The 22,693-nt window shown below is 39.7% G+C and overlaps 1 protein-coding gene across 1 annotated transcript in view; it reads left to right on the plus strand.

The window, feature by feature from the left end:
• The first annotated feature begins 719 nt into the window (after positions 1-719).
• megf10 (multiple EGF-like-domains 10) overlaps positions 720-22,693 on the plus strand; it is a 35,560-nt gene continuing 13,586 nt past the window's right edge. The window contains exons 1-8 of the mRNA XM_070850323.1: positions 720-838; positions 3,610-3,711; positions 4,542-4,642; positions 5,907-5,999; positions 16,880-17,126; positions 17,889-18,009; positions 18,704-18,840; positions 22,121-22,333. Coding sequence (XP_070706424.1) covers positions 720-838; positions 3,610-3,711; positions 4,542-4,642; positions 5,907-5,999; positions 16,880-17,126; positions 17,889-18,009; positions 18,704-18,840; positions 22,121-22,333 — 1,133 coding nt within the window. The remainder of the gene's footprint in view (positions 839-3,609; positions 3,712-4,541; positions 4,643-5,906; positions 6,000-16,879; positions 17,127-17,888; positions 18,010-18,703; positions 18,841-22,120; positions 22,334-22,693) is intronic.

A 22,693-nucleotide genomic window follows, 5' to 3' on the forward strand; every position in this document is an offset into this window, starting at 1 on the left:
GTTTTTAATTTCAATTATTGATTTGTTTTTCGAATGAGTACAGTGTTTGTGGCTAAAGTCAATCAAGTTGGATTTTTTGTCAATCTGTAGAAGCTTTGCTACTCAGACAGAAAATGTGCGTGCCTTGTGTAGGTCTTCCTTATCATTACAAGATGCTTTGAAATATCGAAATAATATCAGAGCACTGTGGAACCACCACTGGATTTCTGTCATTGTGGTGAACAAAATACCAAAGCTGTGTAAAAAAGAAATGAGTCTCATTATGTTTGTGCCTCCACAATAGCCAGTAAAGATAAAACTGTGTTGAATACTGTTGATTATATGAGCCAGATTTGTTTGAATCAAACATTTACTCTTGCCTAAAGGTACCACTTTGGAAATTAAAGGTTCCCATTGAAAGTGTGTGTGACTAATGTGTTTAGTGGTGAAAGAATGCTGCAAATTGCAAAGCGTACAGGCCCTCAGGAATTCTCATTCTGACCGGATTGTGCAAACAAAAGCAAAAGAGAAGACCTCAATGAGGAAACATAAAATTATAACAAATAGAAAAGGTTTCAATCCCTAGTGGATGTGTGTCAAATGTTTGTCAAATTCATACAGCCTTGTTTAAATATCTGTTCTGTTTATAATATTTTGTCAAACTGAAACCCTCTGATGCAGACTGTTAACCTGTGTCCTCTCCTCATCCTTCCCTGTCTGAACGTGCAGCTCTGACTGAGATGGCCGTGTCACTGCGCTGCCACAGGACCGTCCTATTGGCTGTGGCCTTCTGTTTCCTGCCTTGCATCACTTCCTCTCTCAACCTAGAGGATCCCAATGTCTGCAGCCACTGGGAGAGGTCAGTCACAATGCTACCACGCTTTCTTTAAAGGCCTTTGACGCTGTGTTCAAGTTCCCACTGATCTCACCACCTCCTCACTGATCAGCAGATCAAAGTTCAATATCAGTTTGATATAAATGTAATATAAAATCAAATATAAACTGTAAGGTTTTTGGCATGTTATGTTTTGTTGTATGTTAATTCTCACCACACTGTTCACTTTGCCAGAGACACCAGTGGAACATTTTGATCATTATTATTGCTTGTTTTTTAGGCTGGATCTATAGACCGTATTAAAGAAGTGGATGTAGCCACCGTGAAGTCACTCATTAGTTTGTGGACTACTGTTCTGAAGCCTAGAATGTGTCGTTTTGGCTGTCACAGTTTTTTTGGAGCTAGAAGTGATGATGCTTGATTTTTTTCATTTCAGACCCACCTCTGATTAGTTAGATTTAGGCATGACCTGACTTGTCTGTGATTGGCTGGTCTCCTAAAGCGTATCCTGCTTTATCGTCAATTTTACTCTAAATGGAAGCATAGTTTACAAAAAAACAATATGCTGTACAGAAGAAGATGTGAAACAAGTGATTGGGACCATAAACTCATTCATTTTCTCATATACTTTAACCAATTAGTTTTCTTTTTGCAAAAAAAAATGACACTCTTTAAAGACAAAGGTGTTAATAAGGGGAAATGAATCTGTTGGGTAATTCCTGAATTAAAAGGAAGCTTGGAAATCCATTAAGTGAGTTCTTTTACATCTCAGAAAGAAAGATGGAGGCAGATTTCCCAGCTATATTGCCTTTCAGCGGCTAATCTGAGGAAACAGCTGCATACGCACTCAGAGCCTGCCTCTGTGTCGTCTTGAAGACTGACGCAGAGAGAGGCTCAGAGCTTAAAGCCAAGAGTGTGAAGAGGGTAGAAAGGTGGAAGGAGACACGATGGTAGTTAGACTTTTTAAGAAAGTCTTACTCCCACCAAGATTTTTTGAGAAAATTGTGTTACAAAATGAATCTGCTGTTCTTTTTCTGAACAATAGCAATTTAAATTAAACCAATCAATCAAACAGCAGGAGAAAGCAGAACAATTCTCAGAATTAGTTTTTGCTTTTGGTAGGGTTTGGGTTGGTTGGATAACCACACAAGAGAAAGCAACAAACAAGGATCTAAGGAGGTGCACTCAAAGTTGAAAATTGAAATAAATGCAAACAGTTCATTTTATGGGTCAGTATGATTGAGTTTTTTCGGGAAGTTTCCTGAAAAGTACTATGTAAATAGACACTTATTGGAGTAACAAATGTCCTAAAAAGTTTTGAATTTCAAATATTAAGTAAATATTCAATCATTATCAATTTATTTTTGAGAATTTTTTCTATAAATGTCGAATTGTAGGCTTGCCTGTAAACACATTTTTTTTTAGCATTTTCAGTTTTTGCACTGACTAAAAGTTGGAATTAGTTAGTTGGAATTAGTCAACTAGAACGATGCTGATTGCTCAGTGCGGTCTCTATTCTCCGTTTGATTAAGACCAAATTATATAGTTATATCCAGAATTTTTTTAAAAAACTTTTGGGATATAATAAGGCCATTATTTAGAGTATTTAAAAATATTGATGAATTGATGTCTGAATTACAACCATCTGCTTTGGGCTGCTTGAGAACTTTCCCAAGAATTGTCTCCCAAGTTGCAATGTAAGTGTAAAAAACATTTACTGCAATAACCTTTGAATATGTAGTCGTATAAAATTCACAGTTAACATATGAAACATAAATTAAACCAGCCGTCACTGTATAATTACCTGATCACTGGCTGCTATTATGGAAGTTAAATATGAATTGTTATTGAACATTCCTGTAACAGTTAGTAGACAGTAGTCAGGGCAGATGTTGAAACCTTTTTCAAGTAGCTTTTTTGCCCTGAATTAGGCATGTAAAGACCCAACAAGTGCCGAAAAGCACGTTGTTAATTTCATGTGTTTGGTTAGAGATGGTTTATTATATTCAAATGTTTTGCTGAGATTTGAACTGGAGAGGCTTGCTGGAGTAAGCTCTACCTGAGAAGAAAATAAAGTCCTTAGCATGTGTTGGGACCAAGGCTGGATATTACAGTTGTTGTGAAAAGGATGCTTTTTATGTAATCATGGCGGTATTCAAATTTGCAAGCATTCTTTTATCCTTTGCACATTTTTTGCAGGCTCTTGCAGGAACTGGTTAGTGTTAGTTATGTTGAAATTAAATAATTGACAAAAAATAGGAACTAAGAATAAACAGCAATGAAAATAGTCTTTAACTGCAGCCATAAGTGATGCACAGTAAGTAACCGAAGTAAAAAGTGCATGCCTCCAAAGAGCTTGCAGTGAGACCAGCTCACAAGGCAGTCATAAGGTAATCTTTGCCACCCACCCCCCTAAAGTCTTTTTGATTTGGCTGTGAGACACAAGTCTGTATGCAATAGTCAGTAATGGGAGCCACAGAAATGCAGGGCCACACAGAGTACAGTAGGCAGTTGGGGGGTGAAGGGGTGGGGGGTATAATCCTGTCTTGACACACACACACACACACACACACACACACACACACACACACACTCTACATAAAATAATGCCAAACTGTCAGACAGTCAGTGGTTTGTAGAGGCGGAGCAGAGGTGTGTCCTGTCGGATAACATGGGTGGTAGGATGTCGTGCATGAAATGTCTGCACGCACACATAAACACACACACACACACACACACAAATTCTGCTTCTCATGCCTGATATCTCTCCCTTTTCTCTCTCCCTGTGGTCTCAGTTACTCAGTGACAGTGCAGGAGTCATACGCCCATCCTTTTGATCAGATTTATTACACCAGCTGCACCGACATCCTCAACTGGTTCAAGTGCACCAGACACAGGTGAGGACCCCATCACTGAGGCCTGATGCAGATGAGAATGTGTCCGTGTGAGTGTGGAGAGAGTGGTGCTTTACTCTGTGCTTTGCAGTATACCTCACCTACCTGTCGATCTTTTTCCAAAGCATACTACAGTGTTTTTACCACCAATCCATGCCAGTGAAGATCTCGTCTTGTACCTTGTGTATCTGGTGTATAGACAAATGAATCTTCATGAGCAACTATGACCACATACTGAGAACTTTCAGTCCACCAAATGTTTCGCTTATACATGATACAGGCAACTAAGGTGTGTGACAAGAAACATGATATTCCTCCAACTTTTTATACAAAGCCCCATTGAATGCAATTAAAACAACAATGCAATATGATAAGCAATAGTGAAGTTATTTCATAAACAACTAATATCTATTGCCATGTTCATTTTATCCAGATGTAAGTGAATTATTTAAACTAATATATCAGTCCATGCATATTTCCCTCCTTCTATCTACCATCCACTCATATACCTACGTGTCCAGTCCAGGGTTGCAGGGGGCGAGATCCTGTCCCAGCATGCATTGGGTAAGATGTGGGGTACATCCTGGACAGGAATTGGATTGCATTTTACCATAAAATGGCCACTGAATGTAAAATAAAATACAAGATATATGAATATATTTCATCTTGAACTTTTTGGGTCCTTTTCAAGAGATCTCATTGACGTGAAATCAGCTATAATAGATCCAAAGTGGATTAAGTTGAAATGTTTTAAGCCATGCATTACGAGCTACTGTTAAACACATCTTATTTTATGTTTTAGTTCCATGACCTCGCTTCCTGTCTGTGTGCAGGGTGAGCTACAGGACAGCCTATCGTAGAGGAGAGAAGACCATGTACAGGAGGAAGTCCCAGTGCTGCCCAGGCTTCTACGAGAATGGAGAGATCTGTGCTCGTGAGTAAATACACACATGCTCTCTCTCACACACACATTTGTGGGATGGTCAAAACTTAATTTCTAACCACCAGCCACTTTTACCAGCCAATTTTCTAATATGACTTCATCACTTCATTACTCGACCTTCTTTCACCGTGATAATTAGTTGACTAGTAGCCATCCTCAGCCTCATTTGCCGCCTGTGCTGAAGGTGGACAACATACATCATCGTCACCAGTGATCACATGCTGCTTCTAAATGCTGAGCAAACTGGGAAACACGATTCAGCTGAGTGACACTGCTCACTCCGTCTTCTCTGAGGCCAGTGTACCCCCCCCTACCCCCACCCCTCTTTATCAGTAGCCAGTAGGCAGTAACAGGTGTGAAGTCCCAGTGGCCAAAGGCAAAAACAACAACTGTTGTTCAGCAGTGACAGTAAAAGACACCATTATGTTAACACAGAGCCTGTTGTCATGATGGTGGAAGTAGTTGGCGATAAAAAAAATTATAATTTGTGTTTACTTTGGTGGAGATGGAGACCACAGTTTGATTCATGCAGGGGCTGTGATAATGTGCCCCAGGAACTCAGAGGGGAATTTATTTTTGTGTGAAAAGGCTCTATTGTATAAAAAACTATCACATGCCGCTTCGAGAATCTCACGGAGTGCCTCAACAAAACACTGTAGGAAGGAGGATTTGCCAGATTCTCCAGGCAGTATGGCATTTCCAGATGGGAGTCAGATTGGAAAGGAAGTTGAAATTCATTAAGACTAAATTTAGTAGATTTTCTCTGGATTGAGTCAGTAGTTAATGCATTGGTTTCATTAAATATCTGGATTAGTGTCTTCTTGCAGCAGAAAACAAAACATTTAAATGCATGTGAACAAAACATTTGGCTGAAGATCTGTTAAAACCACACTGCTGTCCCAGAGAAAACCATTTAGATTGGAAAACAATGATTATTTATACCTTGGCTGACTGGCTTTTAAACAAAGTGGTCTGATCCTGTTTTAGATGAACTCAAGTCGAGTCTTCAAACGTGGAAGTCTCAAGTAAGCCAAGTCTCACAACAGAGTCCAAGTAGAGCTGCAAGTTCTAATTTTATAACGAAAGTCAGATCCAAGTGCCACATCCTAGTTCTACAGCTCAGCAAGTGGGAATGTATAAACTGAAACTTTATTTATTAACCTCTACATGACTATTTCTAATGCAGATATGTATATTTCTAAATCTTTGTGAGTGACTACTCTGATCTCCGTCTTCCTGTCTCCTCCATGTCCAGCTCATTGTGCGGAGAGCTGTGTTCACGGCCGTTGTATGGCCCCCAACACCTGCCAGTGCGAGCCAGGCTGGGGGGGCTCCAACTGCTCCAGTGGTAAGTCCTCCAGCTGTTGCTGTCTGTGAGCAGTCACTTCTTTGTGTACCAGAATCTGGTTTTGTGTGAAAGCACTCTGAACTCACAAGAGGAAAAACAGGCCGTGGTATCATCTTACTGACTGCTGTGCTGTACCACACCAGCACCAACAGTCAGACACGCCACAGGGGCAACGCACACTGTTTGTTTGTTTTATTTGCCTCAGACATACATTTTCTCAAGCACTGTACTTAAGTACAAATGTAACATACATGTAATTTACTAACTACTTCAACTTCAACTCCTCATTTCAAAGGGAAAAAAAAAAAGTACTTTTACTTTCACTACATTTTACAGCCAGTTTGCAGACAGAAATTTTGTATGTAAGGTTAGTAATTAACTTAGTGTTTAGAATACTATGTATTCATCAGTATAAATATAAAAAGAAATAAAAAAAAACGTAATTGAAATTACCTCCACGTCAACCAAACAATTAAAATACTTGTGTGTACTTAAAGGAATGGTTCAACAAATTTGGGAAATGTTATTTGCATTCTCTCTGAGAGTGAGATAGTTGTTGCTAAGCTAGGCTAACTGCTAATCCTACCTCTAGTTTAGCACACAGATATGAGAGCAATATGTGTCTCAACATTACTCTCTCGCAAAAAACAGAGAATATGTGTATTTCCCAAAATGTTGAACTGTGCCTTTAAGTAAAGGATCACAATTCTTTTTCCACCACTGTGTGTGAATATAATAAATGATATGCTATGTGTTGATCTTCATAGTATTAGACATATCTGTTTATTGTTGCCTTGCTACTGTGGCACTCGGTCCCGTGCTGGTGTTGTTGCTCAGTCCATCTCTGTCCAACTTCCTGGTTCAGAGGTGTTTTCTCCTGGACAGATTATGAAATGTATTATGGTAGTTCATGGTCTCAGAGAATGACCACTGTAAGTTCTGGTGAGCACCTTACCTGCCCCAAGTGGAATCATCAGTCAAAGTCACCAGGTCAGGACATGGTAACTCAAAACAGTAGGACAGTTTGTGGTTTGTGGCGGATATGGTCCAGATTATTGTCTGCCAGCACTGGCTCTCAGTTTGTGCTTCTCCACTGTGGTCTGGCTAAGCTCAACAGGCACTCGTTTCAGGCTGATATTATTTTTCAATTGAATTACAGTTCTGTCTCTCATTCATATGTCAACATGATCCATGTCTGCCCGCCTTCACCATCAGCCATCAGCTGTCATTTTTCTCTTTGGCCAGCTGCAAATAGCTCCTTTATTTCCATAGCAACATTGCATTATTGGGATAACAGCATCCATCAGCATCAAATCAGCAATTTGTTTTTTTCCAGTTGTAAATGTACAGTATTTTACAAACATGGGTAAAAGTAGTATCTTGTCAGAAGTTTGTCAGAGCTGTTAAAAGTGTTCTGAGCCACTTCCTCTGAGGTCATGTCACTACAGCTTGTTCACATTTATCATCTGAGATGGTCATCAGCTGAAGCATCCTGAGATCTAACAATGGCCCATTCTTCTTTCTGTGACTGGCTGCATGTTTGTGGAAACACTTTTGGATTCACTGTACTTCTTCTTTTTAGAATTTGTGTTTGTGCGTCTTGTTGAAACGTTAGTGATCTTTTGCAGAACCTTATTCGACCCATCTTTACCCACCTTTTTTACTTCATTGTCAGGTGACTGTCCCTGAGAAAGTTGCTCTTGGCATGTGGGTTGCTTATGATGAATGTTTTCAAAGGTAAACTTAATTTCAGAGAGCTTACCGAACAGAATGATGTAAATGCAATGCACATCGCAACTATTAAAGACTCAGTTTGGTCAGCTAAAAGACAAAAAATATCTTTGTGATGTTACCACATAAAGAATCTAAAAACTGTTAATAAGCTGACTCCTTAAAGGTCTCATGAAATAATATCATTACATTCTTAAAGGTTTTATTCAACTATTTTTCAACTGACCAAAAACAAAATATTTTCCTCATAGCAGAAATGGCTGCTGCAGCTGCTTCTAGCCTCTTTCTGCACACTCACACGTCTCAGAAGAACATAACTGTGTGCTTCGTGGAATCAGGAGTTTTTCAGTGGGCGAGGACAGTCAGGCTGTTGAAGAGACGGAAGAGGTCACATGTTCAACAAACCCCCTTATGACATCATATAGGGAGCAAAATCTAAATGGCGTGTTTTCATCATTTGAGACCTCACATGAGACAGCTCTGAGTGGCCTCTTCCAGCCCAGCATCCTTAGAAATTATGTTCAGTGCCAACTTTCAATAGCAATGCAGGAGGTGGTGTGTCTTTTATGTGGTGGGGGGTGATGATGGAAAGTCTGATATGCAGCAGATTGGAGTTCACATTTTAATCCAGACTGCAATTAATGTTTGCTTTTTTTAAAACCATGACAATGATCTTTTCCTAACGTTACACATACTGTAGTTGCCATGCACCAATATAGTAGACAGCAACAATGAAAAGACAGAGCATCAGGATTGTCCAGTATCGATGCTGTTGTCTGGACTGAGGCTCATTGCTGTTTCCAGATCTGATCACAAAATCACACAATGAGCCTGTAAGATAACAGTTTCCAGGAGACTCTTGTGTTTCTGTGTTGACCAACTGACATGGGAGAAACACTTCTGGAACAGAAGCCCCTTCCACGCATCTCTTTGAGCGAGTAGAACAGGCAAAAAAGTGGATTTTTACTGTCACGAGTCATTTCAGTTTTTGGTTGGACCCACGAGTATAGTACTGAACATGCAGTTTCCATTGCCCATTTCATAGAGGCCTTAAAAGAATAGTCATTAAGAAAAAAGAACTGGCATTAAGGCCAGAAAACAGTTTTATAATGTCTTCACTGGTGACATCAGACTGCTGTAATTAATCTCAGCTTTAGCTCGGACTCTCCAAATTTATGACAAACTGCGTGTTGTACTGGGACATGGAGTTTGAAAGGTGTGATTGTTTACCAGGCAGGGTTGATCTGACAAAGAGACGCCATTGGTTGCATTATGGGAAATGTGAGCTCCAGTGTTTTGGAGCTTGAACCCTAGGGACCACATTAGAGACAAAGAGTCAGAATAGCTCAGCCTGTGATTCTTTGATGTCCCATTCTTTTTTAATCTTTCTTGGAGCGCATATTAAATCTCTGAAGAACTCCTGGTAGTGATTCCTCTATGGAGAAGAAATCTGCTTTTTTCTTCTCTTCACTATAGTCTCCTGTCTGTGCTGCTGCCACGCTTCATGGTTTGGGTTGATAAAATTAAGAGTTAACACTAAAACTCTGTTTCCATCTTGCTGAGCCTCTCTGATGTATTCAAATTGTTTTGAGACCAAACTCTAAAAGTTCAATCTTTATATAAGCATCTGTGGACAAATTTGGGAAGTCCTCTCCTCTTGTCTTGTGTCTCCATCCGATGACATTCAAAAATCCCAGACCTCAGATAAGCATGTCTTCAGGCTAATGTTAGTGCTGTATATCTGCCTCAGTGGTAGCCTGAACTCATCAGCACATTAAAACTGCTGTTTGTGTGTCTTTGGGGCACTTAATAACCACTGGTTGAAACATGAGCTATTTTGTTTGCACCAGACTTGCAGACAGTGTCCACTCAGTGTCTCTAGGATGTTATTCTCGTTTCTGCTTATGAGCCTAAGAATGTGTCTCCATGTAGTCCCATATGTTGATATGCATGAGGAGCCCACAGGGTGTGCCCCTGCTGTCTTCAGTGTCAGCCTGTAATAAAGGAGCTTATTGTTGTGTCTGGGCCCGGGGGCTCTCCTCTGCCCCACTAGGCCCGGCCTGTCTGCTCTCACACATTCTGTACTCATCTTTAAAAAAGGAGGTTTCTCTTGTCAGCAGGAACTTGAACGTATGAATAACTTGGGAATTTGATTCTTAATTGTGGAAATAATTTTTTATTTGAACTTTTCTGTGTATTTGTTAAGCATTTCATTGAGCAAAATGGGATGGTGCCATCATACACATTGCACAGAAAAGGATTAGATACAAAGAGACAGAAGAGAGCAAGAAAAGGAATAAAAGGAAAAGGATGTGGGTGACATTGCAATAGTGAAGGAATAGTACTGGTTTTAATAATCCAGTTTAACCAAACAATCTCTCTATTTCTTCCAAGATTTAAATACGAGTTAAGTATTTTTACCCAGTCTATCGACCTTAGTCTTTTATCCTGCTGTCCCTTTCGGGCCTTATTAACTCACTGGGTTATTCAAAGTCAGCCACAATATGTTCACATGCTTTGCCACCAAACCACGTTCCCCCAACTTTCACATTTTTCAGTCGAGATAATTTCAGACTTCCCCACACTGTCTCTCTCAATTCCATTAGTTCCTACTGAAGGGATTAATCATAAATAGAAATTCATATTTTCTGATCGAACTTTAGCTTATCAAAACGGATGTACAGAACACCACATCATCTTATAGGTTAACTAGTACATGTTTCCTGCGCTTAGCATCTCTTAATCTCTTCCTCCCTAGTAACCACTGGTCTTTGTCTCTGGTGCAATAAATCAGCCCAGTCAGTCCACAGATCAATTCCGGACTGAAGCCCAGACAGACAGACCACCCGAGCTGTGCTCTGTCACCATCAGTGAGTGATAGAGAAGCTGTCATAAAGGAACAGGTTCAGTGTAATTAATATTCATATTTTGGATGCAATTTATTTGGTGAAATGTTTTTCTGAGAGATGTTTGAAATAGTTCAAACTGTGTCTGTTAAAAAAAGAAGCATTTGCAGTTATATTGGGTCAGTCAATCACAGCATTCAGCCAATGTTCATTCACTGTCCCCCTTAGTAACATGTCTTTAATTTCCTCAAGAGCCACCAAAGCTTCTGGTGCATTAACTGTGTTTTACAGGTCAGCAGGCCTCAACAATATGTCTGAGGCTCAATTTGGGGGCCAAGAACAGGAAATGGGGGAAGGCTGTGTTCAAAGCAAAGCATTAATACTCGGAGGAGAAAACTGCGTGGTAGGAAATGACCTGAGGCACTGGAGCTTGTGATTTAGTACACATGATACCAACACAATATAAGGCTTCAAGTTTACCAACAACAACTAGATGTGCTGTATATATCTTCCAGATATTCATTTGATAAAAGAAATTTGATTTTATTCATTTACTCTTCAATACACCTTTTCCTTGTTACATTTTTTTCAACTACTTAATTTCCTCATTTTTGAGTCTTAAACAGAATCATAAAAACATGAATCATGTTCAAGTCCACAAGTGGATATTGTGCAAAGTACGTTTTCAGTGAATGCTTTGCGGATGCATTCAGTAAGAACATTTTGAGACTTCATTCCTTTTCCTCAGAATGTCGGTAAAATACGTAACCTGGGTGGGATCACATTTCTGACAGAATGTATTTGCTGTTGCACATAAACATTTAAAAACATAGACAGGATTGATTGGTGTTAATACATAAATTATTTTTGAGTATAATATATTAATGTCTGTTAAAAATGGTGAACCTGTTTAGCAGTTGATGGAAATATTGAATTTTGTAAAATCAAGTTATCAAGTTGTATATCTTATGATTATGGCCATTCACATTTTTCTTTTCAGTAAAAGCCATTTACTTCAAGAGAGTCATTATTTGAAATCATTGTTTTAATGTACTATTTATCTATATTTGTCTTGTAGAACCACATGAGCATATTTTTGCATGCATCTCTGTATTCTGTTAATTTTCTTCATCTGTGGTTTACTGAACCTTGCCAGGAGATTTGTGTAGTCATACTCAGTCTGTCCAGGATCCTGGCCACTCCCAGTGTCACACACTTGACCCTGGACTTTCTCATGATTCCTGGTGGATCATGTGAACTTTAATCCAACTTGATTGTGCCGCAGATTCTGCTCTCTCTCTCAAAGCCACTTTTGCCCTCTAAATTCACAGTGGGCTCATTGTTTCTACTTCCTTTGGTTTCTCTCAGCACCTATCCTCCTTCCCCTGAGCACCTCCTCTGTTGAGTCTTGTGGCATGTAAATGATTTCAACAGATCTTGTTTAATTCTTTTACACGGCAGTGCACATTGTAGATTCAAAAGGCAGTATTTATACACTCTCAGGATGAAGTGAAGTCCGACAGTCTAGAAAACAGAGCAGGAGGGTGAATAAGGGAGGAATAATGAAAGTTTCACTGAAGTGTTTTTTATAGTTCAGTGACACATTGTGTTGTTTTTATCAAAAATTGTATTCTTGCAGATGTATTTTATTGTGTATGTTTATTGTATTATTAGCCATTTTTGCTCATGTGCAGAGACCACTTCCAATAATTGTTGTACCCGTCAGTCATTTCAAATAATTTCAGATCATCTGTGGTGTCAGTTATTTGTTTTACACGTTTAAAGGTGCAGTATCCCCGTATAAAGACACTGCTTAATGGTGAGACAGCTTTGTTGGAATATGACAATAAAACTCTGGAGGAGGACACACATTCCTGATCATCATGGAAAACTAGAGGAATGCTACAGATGTTTTCTCTCACTGGGAATCCTCCGTATCGGTGTGCAAGGCGTTTGCTGTTCCCATGAGTGCACCATGCCTGGTAGACTGGGTAATCACTAAATAGATGGAAAAACATCCCAATCCCTCCCCAGTCTGGACAGTCAGAGCTGAGCCAACTTTCAACAACTGGCAGCTCAAGTTACTGGCTCAAGGCTTTTTCTGTACTTGACTGACTACTTCCCACCTCAAATATCACAGGGTGTGAGGTGTGAAGAAGCTTTTTCTTTTTCATTTTTATGACTTGTTGTGTCTGGGTTCAAGTAAAGATACATGTATGCAAAAGTTTCACTGCATATCTACAGCTGTCTGTTGCGGTTTAGATAATGATGCTTGAACATTATGAGGTCTGATAGATTTTTTCTCATTGATGAACACATAGTAGAATGAAAACCATGAGATCCTGCCTGGACTGTGATGCATACAGCCTTGTGACCAAACCCTGGCACTGTGCAATGTTTTTGTTCACAGCCATTTTGAACTGGCCAATGAAAGAGAACAGTTTGTTCTCCGGCAAGTAGATGAGGAGCCCCAAGCTCCTGGAGTTTGGCCTTTCTTCAATCTAGGTCAGGTTTCACAAAGGTAGCAGGATGGCAGATTTGAATGCAGGAGGGTTTTACATGTGCATCTTAGTATCTCTAATCTCCTCCTCCCCTTTGTGCCTCCCCCCTCCCCCTACAGTCCTCACACTGTTTGTCACATAGGGCCAGACTGCCTGAGGAAAAGGAAGTATGCACTTTTTATCAGGTCAGAGTGAAGCAGGCTAATGCAGGGGGAATAAAAGAAGCCTGTTAATCACTTGAACAACTTCAGAATGGTGGAATGGTTGGAGATGGCTGTGTTACTCTGCATGCTGGGCACACAAACGCCAAGCTGTGTTTATGTAGGAGGAGAGAGCCTGAAACTGTGCCCCAAGAAAATTCACTGTTATTTACACAAATAATTAAAAAAGCATCTACATAGCAATGTATGCATAATCGTATCCAATGAAAATAATGTATATAAATGACAAACAACAAAAAAAAAACAGCAGATGTCACCCATCTTGACTAGAAAACTGGAAAAACTAGTGAGGTCGCATTGAATTAAGAGTGTTTTTTTGTGAAACTAGTTCCCAATGTTAAGAATGAACTTTTACCCACTAATGAAATGTCTCTGATGCTTGAAAAACTAACAACTTATACCCATTAACAATGAACCAATATACTAATCAGCATGTTATATTAACAGTAAATCAAATAACCAAGATTTTGTGAAATCTGAAAGGTGATGAACCTGCAGAGAATTATCTCACCTCAGCAGTTCTCTTTTCTAGCAGCAGCACTCAGCTACCATCTGCCTTCAGTATAAAACTCTTGGTTAACTGATAAACCCAGTATACACCAGTTGTAATGCAGTGAGTGAGCACAAAACAGCAGACAGATAGCTGGTGAACATACTGCCGCATTTAGTGGCATGAGACCCAGATATCTTTCTCGGCAAGTACTTGGTGGAGACCAAAACAGAGCGAAGAGAGGGTGAATTGGATTTACAGTCATCAGGTGGATGCAAACAAACTCCAAACAGATAATAATTTTGCTCTGGGTCTGTTTAATGTGTAAATAGGCAACTGTTATGGCATGTTCGCCATAACAATGAGGTGATAGTGTACCAATAGCTTATTTCATTGCCTCCGAATGGCCAAATGTTGACTATAATGATACATCATCATCATCATCATCATTATACTGCTGCCACATGCCTCACCTGAAAACCATCTGCAGTTTTATTATTATATTAGGTTCAAGAATAAATGTGTGTACTTGTGTAAACTATTGGTCATTTATGATTTTTCATGATATAATATATTCTTTTGTTTACAGTGTTATAAATATTTACAGTGGGATAACAAAATATCCAGCACAGACAAGAGATATGATCAGCATTTAACACTTTATGTGACAGGAATCCAGTAAAGTTAGCTAGTAGGTAGTGACCGGCGCCACTCTTTAGGGTGTCTGTGTCCGTCAAAAGTTATTTTATTACTTCACATAGGACAAGCTGAAAATACTTTGATTCATTTTGTATTTCTATAATTAAGTCCTTCTTCTGAAGTGACTGCACATCTGTTCTTTGCACTACACCTTAAACACACATCCAGAAAGTTAAGTCACATCTGACCATAAACCACAGGGACACCATCATTGCAATCACTTAGTTTTACTGCAGCTGCCTTGTGTATATTCTAATCAGCAGTGAAACCACAATCGGCTGCAGAGGTCGGTCTCAGCCTCCATGATCCCACAGAACAGATGGAAAACAGTTTTTATTAATTACCAGATCATATTGTGGGATTAGAAAAAAAAAATTCTGGACTGATGATTGACAAGTGACCAAAGTACTTGGGAACTAATTCACATCTTGTAGACAAATTAAAATGATATTTTAATTAAAAATTAAGAATTCCACTACAATCACCAAATTTGTTGACAGTGAAATGTATTTTTGACCTCGGAAACAGCAGTCTGAAACAACCTTAAAATGCTGTATTAACAACTGCAGCAGATAGCTTTCAGGTGAGCCATGTGGCAGCATGCTTGGCAGCAAAAGAGGACTGACGGCTTTGTACACCGCCGTGATCAAACGTGTGCTTGGATATATGCTGCAGTGAGTACAGCAGTGCACTCCAGTTTACTGTCTGAACTAGCTCACACTTCTCCCTAATGTTTCCATGCTAATGCTTCTTAGTTAAACACAAAATGTATCTTTAAATTGATCTTTTAACAGACACTGGTCTCCCTTGTTTCATATCCCACTGACACATATTTTGATCATTTTCTAATCAATTTGTGGGCATTTTTGTGTGCCCTAACCACTCAGCTGTTGGGTCACCCCATATTTTGATCCTTTTCAAAGTGTCGTGTGTTGAAGCAGATAGGGTAAACCTTGCAGTGGAACAGAAATATGTTTTTTGGAGTTTGTTTTAGTTTGCGCCTTGATTGGTGCCTTGAAAGAAACCAGTCAGTTTCTTTGTTTAATACAGTGTTATTACAACCAATACAAATATCAGCCAAAACTATGAAAAGTTAACCTTCAGAGGCTAATGACCTGCTAAACAGTCAGCTGACTACAGCTAAAGTGAAGTCCTTGTCTAAACCTTAAATTTCTGTCTTTTTTCCTGGTGAAAAATCTCACTTACCTCTTTACTGAATATAGACCTCCATGACGTGGAGTCCCATAATGAAAGGTCTGGCAGTCACTGTAAACCTTTGTGACTCCCTCCTATTTGCCCCCAGTCCCTGCCAGGCCCTGAGAGGGCAGTGGCTTCCTTACGTGTTTTCTACAAGATGAAAGACATCCAGAATAAACATGTGGTCCAACACATTCTCAGGTTTACCAGTTTAGTGCGGCTACACATGGTGGAGCTTCCACGGCAAATGGTGATGGGAAGGCCAGATACATGGCGGATCTCAGTCGTGCCTATGAGGTGTGGCCTGATTAAGGCTGAAATCCAACAGCCAAAGGTTAATGAGGTGGGTTCAGGTCGTAGCCTGCCTCGCTACACAGTAATTGAGTCTCTGGTTGCTTGTTGGTTTTCATGTCAGTGATGAGGAGCAGGCTTTGGTTTCAGCCTCAAGAGTTGTTTTTTTTCTAGTGGGTTAGTTCAACTGATGATGTGGTGGCACACTGCTCACTGTCAAGTCTCATGTTCAGTTCAGGCGATGCTATTGCTCACAAGGGTTTTAACATATAAACAATATAACTTGGAGCTTAACCATGTGAATCATTGAAAAGGATCAGCAAATTTTAGCCTCAGGAAGTCGATGCAAAGTGGCAAGAATGGGATGTGATCATGCTTCTTGTTGAAACCCCAGTGACAGCGTTGTGTCTTAGGCTGGAGTAAAGAGGTGCAGTTATACCTTAGATACTTGGTCAAATGAGTGTGAGCAGATCAGTCTTTTCATGGATTATGAATAAGGAAATGATAACACCTGTAGCCTAGACAAGCACCCATACCACCAACCTGTCTTTTAAGCAGTATTCACAGTTGAATTCCTTTGGATTCAGGTCCAACACCAGTGTAAACTAGTTCTTTGTCTTGGACCCACTTTGAGATCAGTACGCAGCTCTTATAGTTTTGTAGGTTACAGATTCGCAGATTATCACAGAAGACTGGACTATTGGCCTTCGAGGAGGTCTTTGCTCTCTGAGTGTCCCTCTACTACTGTCTTCTTCATCAGGTGGTAGTTGTGGTAGATTGATACAGTGGAAGATGAGAGTAACATGAAGCTTGGCAACCAGTTCGAAATGACAAATGACAACAAGCGCCATGATACAAACAAGATAAACTAAATCTTGCTTCTTTTCCTTTATCTTTCCCTCAGCTTGTGACAGTACCCACTGGGGCTCCCACTGCAGTAACAGGTGTCAGTGCCAGAACGGAGCCCTGTGTAACCCCATCACTGGAGCCTGTATCTGCACTCCTGGCTACAGAGGCTGGCGCTGTGAGGCCCTGTGTGAAGTGGGCACCTATGGTAACGGATGCCAACAGAAATGCCAATGCCAGAATGGAGCGGCCTGTCACCATGTGACCGGAGAATGCAAGTGCTCACCAGGATACACTGGAGCTTTGTAAGTCAGAGGAGAGAATGTGTGAGAATCTGCTTCCTGTTTCGAATCCCATCAGTGACGCTAAAGTAAAAGCCCAGTGTACTCTGTGTTGCTGGAGATGTTAACATACACAAAACATTTTATTTCTAAAGCCAGTTTCTCAAGTGCGTTTGTTTTAGGAGTATGAGCTTGTCTGTTTCTATGGGTCGGTTGACTAGAGAAACAGGGAGAACAGGGAGGCTCACGTGATTAAGATGGGTTAAATAAGACCTTGAAGAATATCTGGTATATCTTCACTCTTCATATGTATGCAAAGCATTCTCAGTCAGTAAACAAGCTATAAAAATAACTTCTGCAGTAGTTTTGTTACAACAGTAGGCTCATTTCAGATGAGGAGGCCTGTGCAGAGGGAGTTGCTACCAGCTTCCTGTGATGTCATGCTGATCTGTCCTGTGGGTGGGACATGAAGATACTTAAAATGACATCTGCACTAATGTTAAGCCCTACCAGTCTGCTTGTGCTTTAGAGATCAGTGAAGGAAACTCTATATAAGTAACTTTCACTTTTCCTCTCCCCATTTACATATTGTGTGAAATTTCATTTTTTTTTCAAATTTGAATAAGTTTGAGGTTAATTGCAGCGCTAATAATTAGCATGCAGCAATATTGTAATTCTGAACATTTAAGAATGAAGTTTTTAGTATTGTTATATAAAGTAAACGTCCATATGTAACCCTAAAAGTGGACACATATTAACCGGATGCTGTTTTCTTTGTCTCCATAGCTGTGAAGAGCTGTGTCCTCCAGGAAAACATGGGCAGCAGTGTGAGGAGAGATGTCCATGTCAGAATGGAGGAGTGTGTCACCATGTGACTGGAGAGTGCTCCTGTCCTTCAGGATGGATGGTACACACCCCCAACTGTTTGTTTGAACTCTTTAGAAGAAAAGCTTATTGGGATTCATAGTCCCAATGATCATGTGTGCAGTAGCACAGCGTATACAGTAGATTATATAATCATTCAAAATCACCTAAAATGAATAAACAGTGAAAGAATAAATACTGGGTGAGAAATCAGAGGTGCTGAGGGCCTGACAGAATTTATCTGCAGACTTTCGTGAAAGACACAGCAATGTACAAGACCTGGGAAAAGAGGAAGACAACTTAATGCTCAAAGCAGTGATAGTATCCTCACACACTCTAGTGTCCTCTGATAACATGTCAGTCTGAGCTGAACCAGAGGAGAGAAGCCATGATAGGAGCAGCTCAGTTCACATTTTTGATAAAGTCAAAAGGCCCGCAGAAGCGATAATTCTTCGGATGGTCTGTAAGAAAAGCAACAGACATGCACATCAAAGTCTCCTAAAATCACTATCATGAGGTCATAACGTGATAGGAGCTCTGAATTCTTGCCAAGAAGCAGAGTTTGGTCTTGAGGTTACAGACTGCAATACAGAATAGAGGAGTTGTGTCCATGATTAGGAAATGTGTTCATCTTTTTTCTTGTCAATCATCAGCAGGCCTAGAAAACATTCAAGCAGCACACACAATAGACAGTTTAAACATTGTATGTATATTCATGTTGTCATTGCTGTGTGCAGGGTACAGTGTGTGGCCAGCCTTGTCCAGAGGGAAGATTTGGACAAAACTGTTCCCAGGAATGTCAGTGTCACAACAACGGCTTCTGCGTGTCATCTACTGGACAGTGTCTCTGCAGCGCTGGATACACAGGAGAACGGCAAGAGCAACTTTAATCATATACCATACCTTATACAGCAGCATGTAGTATGAAAAATGTATTTCAAGGCACTGAATCAGAAAGATGCTCGCTCTGCTTTATCTATGGATGATAAAACACACATTTGTTGGCAATACTGAGGCAAATTTTTCTCTATATACCTGTGGATGACTCTATTTCAGTGGAGCATGTGCACCAAGTGTAAAATGGTTGGACGACAACAGCTCAATATGCGGAGAGAGCATCTCCATGAAATCATACTGTTGTCTGGACGGTGCAGAGTGTTATTATGTGAACAAACAGCACCACAAATCTGGATTTGATTAGTACAATGACACAACTGACAACATTTGGTTATTTGATTTATGAGTGCATCAATGTGGCGCCTTTTATAATTTTACTGTGTTTCGCACAACAGGGTTTGCATCAAGAACAAAACATGGCGTGTGTTCTAAGAAAGTAAATTGTAGGATTAACAAGTCCCTGTAATTCAGTGTCTCCCTCATATTTATAATCAGCTAATTCAGTGTCTCCCTCATATTTATAATCAGCTAATCTGATGTGCATATGTTTAGTTACTTTGTGGCAGGGTGGTGTTGTTTACAGTTATTGGAAAATCAGAAGATCACAGTGTGGCCTTGCACCTAAGCAAGACAATAATATCACATGCCAGAATAGTTGTTCCTTACCATGAGGCTGCAGTACAGATGTACATTATCTATAGATAGAATTGCTGCAGTATGTTGAGGCAATATGTTACATGAAGCCATAATTCTCTGTCAGCTTGTGATGCATTTGGTTTAAAAGTGCATTTTGTGAAGAACTGGCTGAAAATGTTTTATTCTATGTCTCTGTATAACACAAAGATGTGCATTACAGCGTTTTCACACTATTGCAGAACAGCTTTGGTTAGCACTAGTTAGCAAAACATGCTATAATTGTGTGACCTCGCTAACCATTTGGCACATTTTAAGCTCTATTGACAGTAGCTGCGTAGTGAGATGATACAAGGTCAAACAAATCAATTTGATTTATATAACCTATTCTCACAAATCACAATGGTCTCAAGTGGTATCACAATCTGTACAGCACACAGCACCTTCTATCCTGAGACCCTGGATTTGGGTAAGGAAAATGGCCCCAAACAATAATTGGCAAACAATTTAAGGAACCACAGGAGGAGCAACAGAGGAGGATTCCTTCTATCAGGACGGATAACATATTAAAATTGCAGTAGACAGCTTGTAAACATATATGAAGAATAGATCTAGAAGGACATTAAGAGAATTCAGGTGTCACCAAACAGATCAAATCTGAGCCACATGACCACCTCTCCACCACGGAGACCTGGAAGAGGATAGACAACTGACTGAGAGAGAGACAGGGAGAGAGAGAAAGAGAAAAATAAGTAGTTAACTGAAAGTTAAGGTGATAAAATGAGTTTAAAGTTTGATAGCAGCTGTTCTATATTAGTCAGTTAGTATGTTACTCTGTCAAACACACCAAAACTGAAAAAATTAGGTATGCAATAACCAAAACCAGAGACCATCCTAAAACAACTAAAAACTAAAACCACATCAGTGAGCCACACTGTTGGACTGGATGACATGTTGTTCATTGCCATGAACACATTTACTCAATCCCACATAAACTGTCCTCCTGTCAGAAATACTCCATCCATCAGTGAAGCCGGTCTCCAACAAATGCTCTATCAAAACAAGATAAGAGCAATTGATAAACTCCACAGAAAGAGTCAAAAGGAAGCACAGAGGTAGCTTTAAGAAACTGCAGTATTGCAGTATAAACATCATGAGCCTTTTTTTAATTGTAGCATCGTTACTTTTATGAAAGTAAATGACCTCAGTACTTCTTCTACCACTGCCCCGTGTTGAGTAACACTTCTTAGTATTGGTGGCTAATTCTGCTGCTAATTAATTTCCATCAAAATTTAAAGTGAAGTAAAAATTAAATCAATTACAATGTATCTGTAGCTCAGGGAGATTGAAGCCCTAAAATCTACCCCAGAATTAAAGAAGACATGAGCTTGTTGTCCTCACTGGACCTGATTATGACATGCTGAAGAGTGAAACAAAACAAAATCCAAATCAGATCATCTGTGTCTGCTTAAGTCTTCTATATCCTCCTGAGAGAAAAGAGAAAATACAACCAGGAAACACTGACTGGGTTTTGACAGACAAATCAAAGAAAGCCATGCAGGGCTTTAGGCCCATATAATTAGCAGTATCAGAGAGCACACACCATATACTTTAGCAGACCAGTGACGAGACAGGAATAGCCCTTCCAAGTGCACTTTTATGAGTAAATAAGGGTTTGAGGGAAGCCAGACGTCATGGTATAGCCCTGCTTGGAACTGGGCCGGCCATGCCCCACCCGAACCCACAGGAATCCATTAACAGGGGGCTGGGAGGGGGACCATATAATATCATGTCATTGTCAAGTGAAGGTTCTGTAAAATCAAACTGCTTAAAACTATTCAAAAAGACAATAAAGTTAATATTTGCCCTGTTTCTTCTTGCTTGCTCTAAATGATGGCATAGAGGACATTTCATTTTCAATCCTAGCTTGATTTGGTGGTTGGACTGATATATATTTACACTGTGATCATGGAAGAGATAATGAGAACCCACTGTGTTCCTTTTCAAACTGTTTGTTTGCAAGTTGTTTGTTTTAGTTTGCTGTGTTTGCCACATTAGCTGAAGGGCTGTGTTCCCGACTGTGATTCAGAATGAGCCATGGAACCATCACAGAATCATCACTGTAGTTAACAGAATGTCGTGGATGAAACAAGTGTGCAAATTGTTTAGATCCATGACACTTTTGCTATATTTTAGTGAGTTGTCATCATTATTTTTATTTTTATCTATGCCTGGAGGGGATCATGTGCATGGTGATGTGTGTTTGTGTGTGTCAGCCTAATATAGTTTTTGTGCAAAATGATGCCTGTACACTGAACAACCTCAACCAATTTGGCATATGGCATACATATGTGTGTTTATATATGAATTACATTACTAAAAATCTTTTTGGAACATAATTCTTCCATTTTATTCTGAATGCCAAATGCATACTCTTGACGTATGGTTTTAAGATTTTCACACTAGCATTTATTAAGCTGTTTGCAGGGTTAATTCATTTTTGTGCGAGGATTGCACAGAAACTTCATCTGGGTAGCAGTAGCCTATAATAGAACAATTATTGATCACCTCCATCTTTTCAAATAATTCACCATAGATATCACTGTGTTTCTTGCTGTGAGCAGGTGCCAGGATGAGTGTCCAGTTGGTACTTATGGTGCTGGCTGTGCAAAGATGTGTCGCTGTAAGAACAAGAGCAAGTGCTACCACACCAACGGAATGTGTCTGTGTGAGCCAGGATACACGGGGGAAACATGTGATGTTCGGCTGTGTCCTGAAGGACACTACGGCCTCCATTGTGACAGGAAGTGTCCATGCTCTGCCCAGAACACACGCAGGTACGCAGGAATAGTGCTAAAACTTTGTTCTATGCATAGTCTATTATAGTTTATAATGTACATAATCACTTGACCTATAAAGGCATCATATAAAGTTGATCATTGTTGCTTATATGTGTATGTTTATTTGAGAACTTTTCTATTGGACCTGTGTGCAACATTGAGTTACTTAAAACTGGAGTCAAATTTATTGTATGTTCATACATACCTTGCCAAAAACACTGATTCTGATTTTATTAGATAGGGTAATCTTACTGTTGCCAAATGTGAACATCTTGAAAAAGAATTCAATTCAATTCAATTCAATTTTATTTGTATAGCCCAATATCACAACAGAGTGTCTCATAGTGCTTTACAAAG

This window comes from Pempheris klunzingeri, chromosome 19 (assembly GCF_042242105.1).
Source record: "Pempheris klunzingeri isolate RE-2024b chromosome 19, fPemKlu1.hap1, whole genome shotgun sequence".
NCBI classification, from domain to species: domain Eukaryota; kingdom Metazoa; phylum Chordata; class Actinopteri; order Acropomatiformes; family Pempheridae; genus Pempheris; species Pempheris klunzingeri.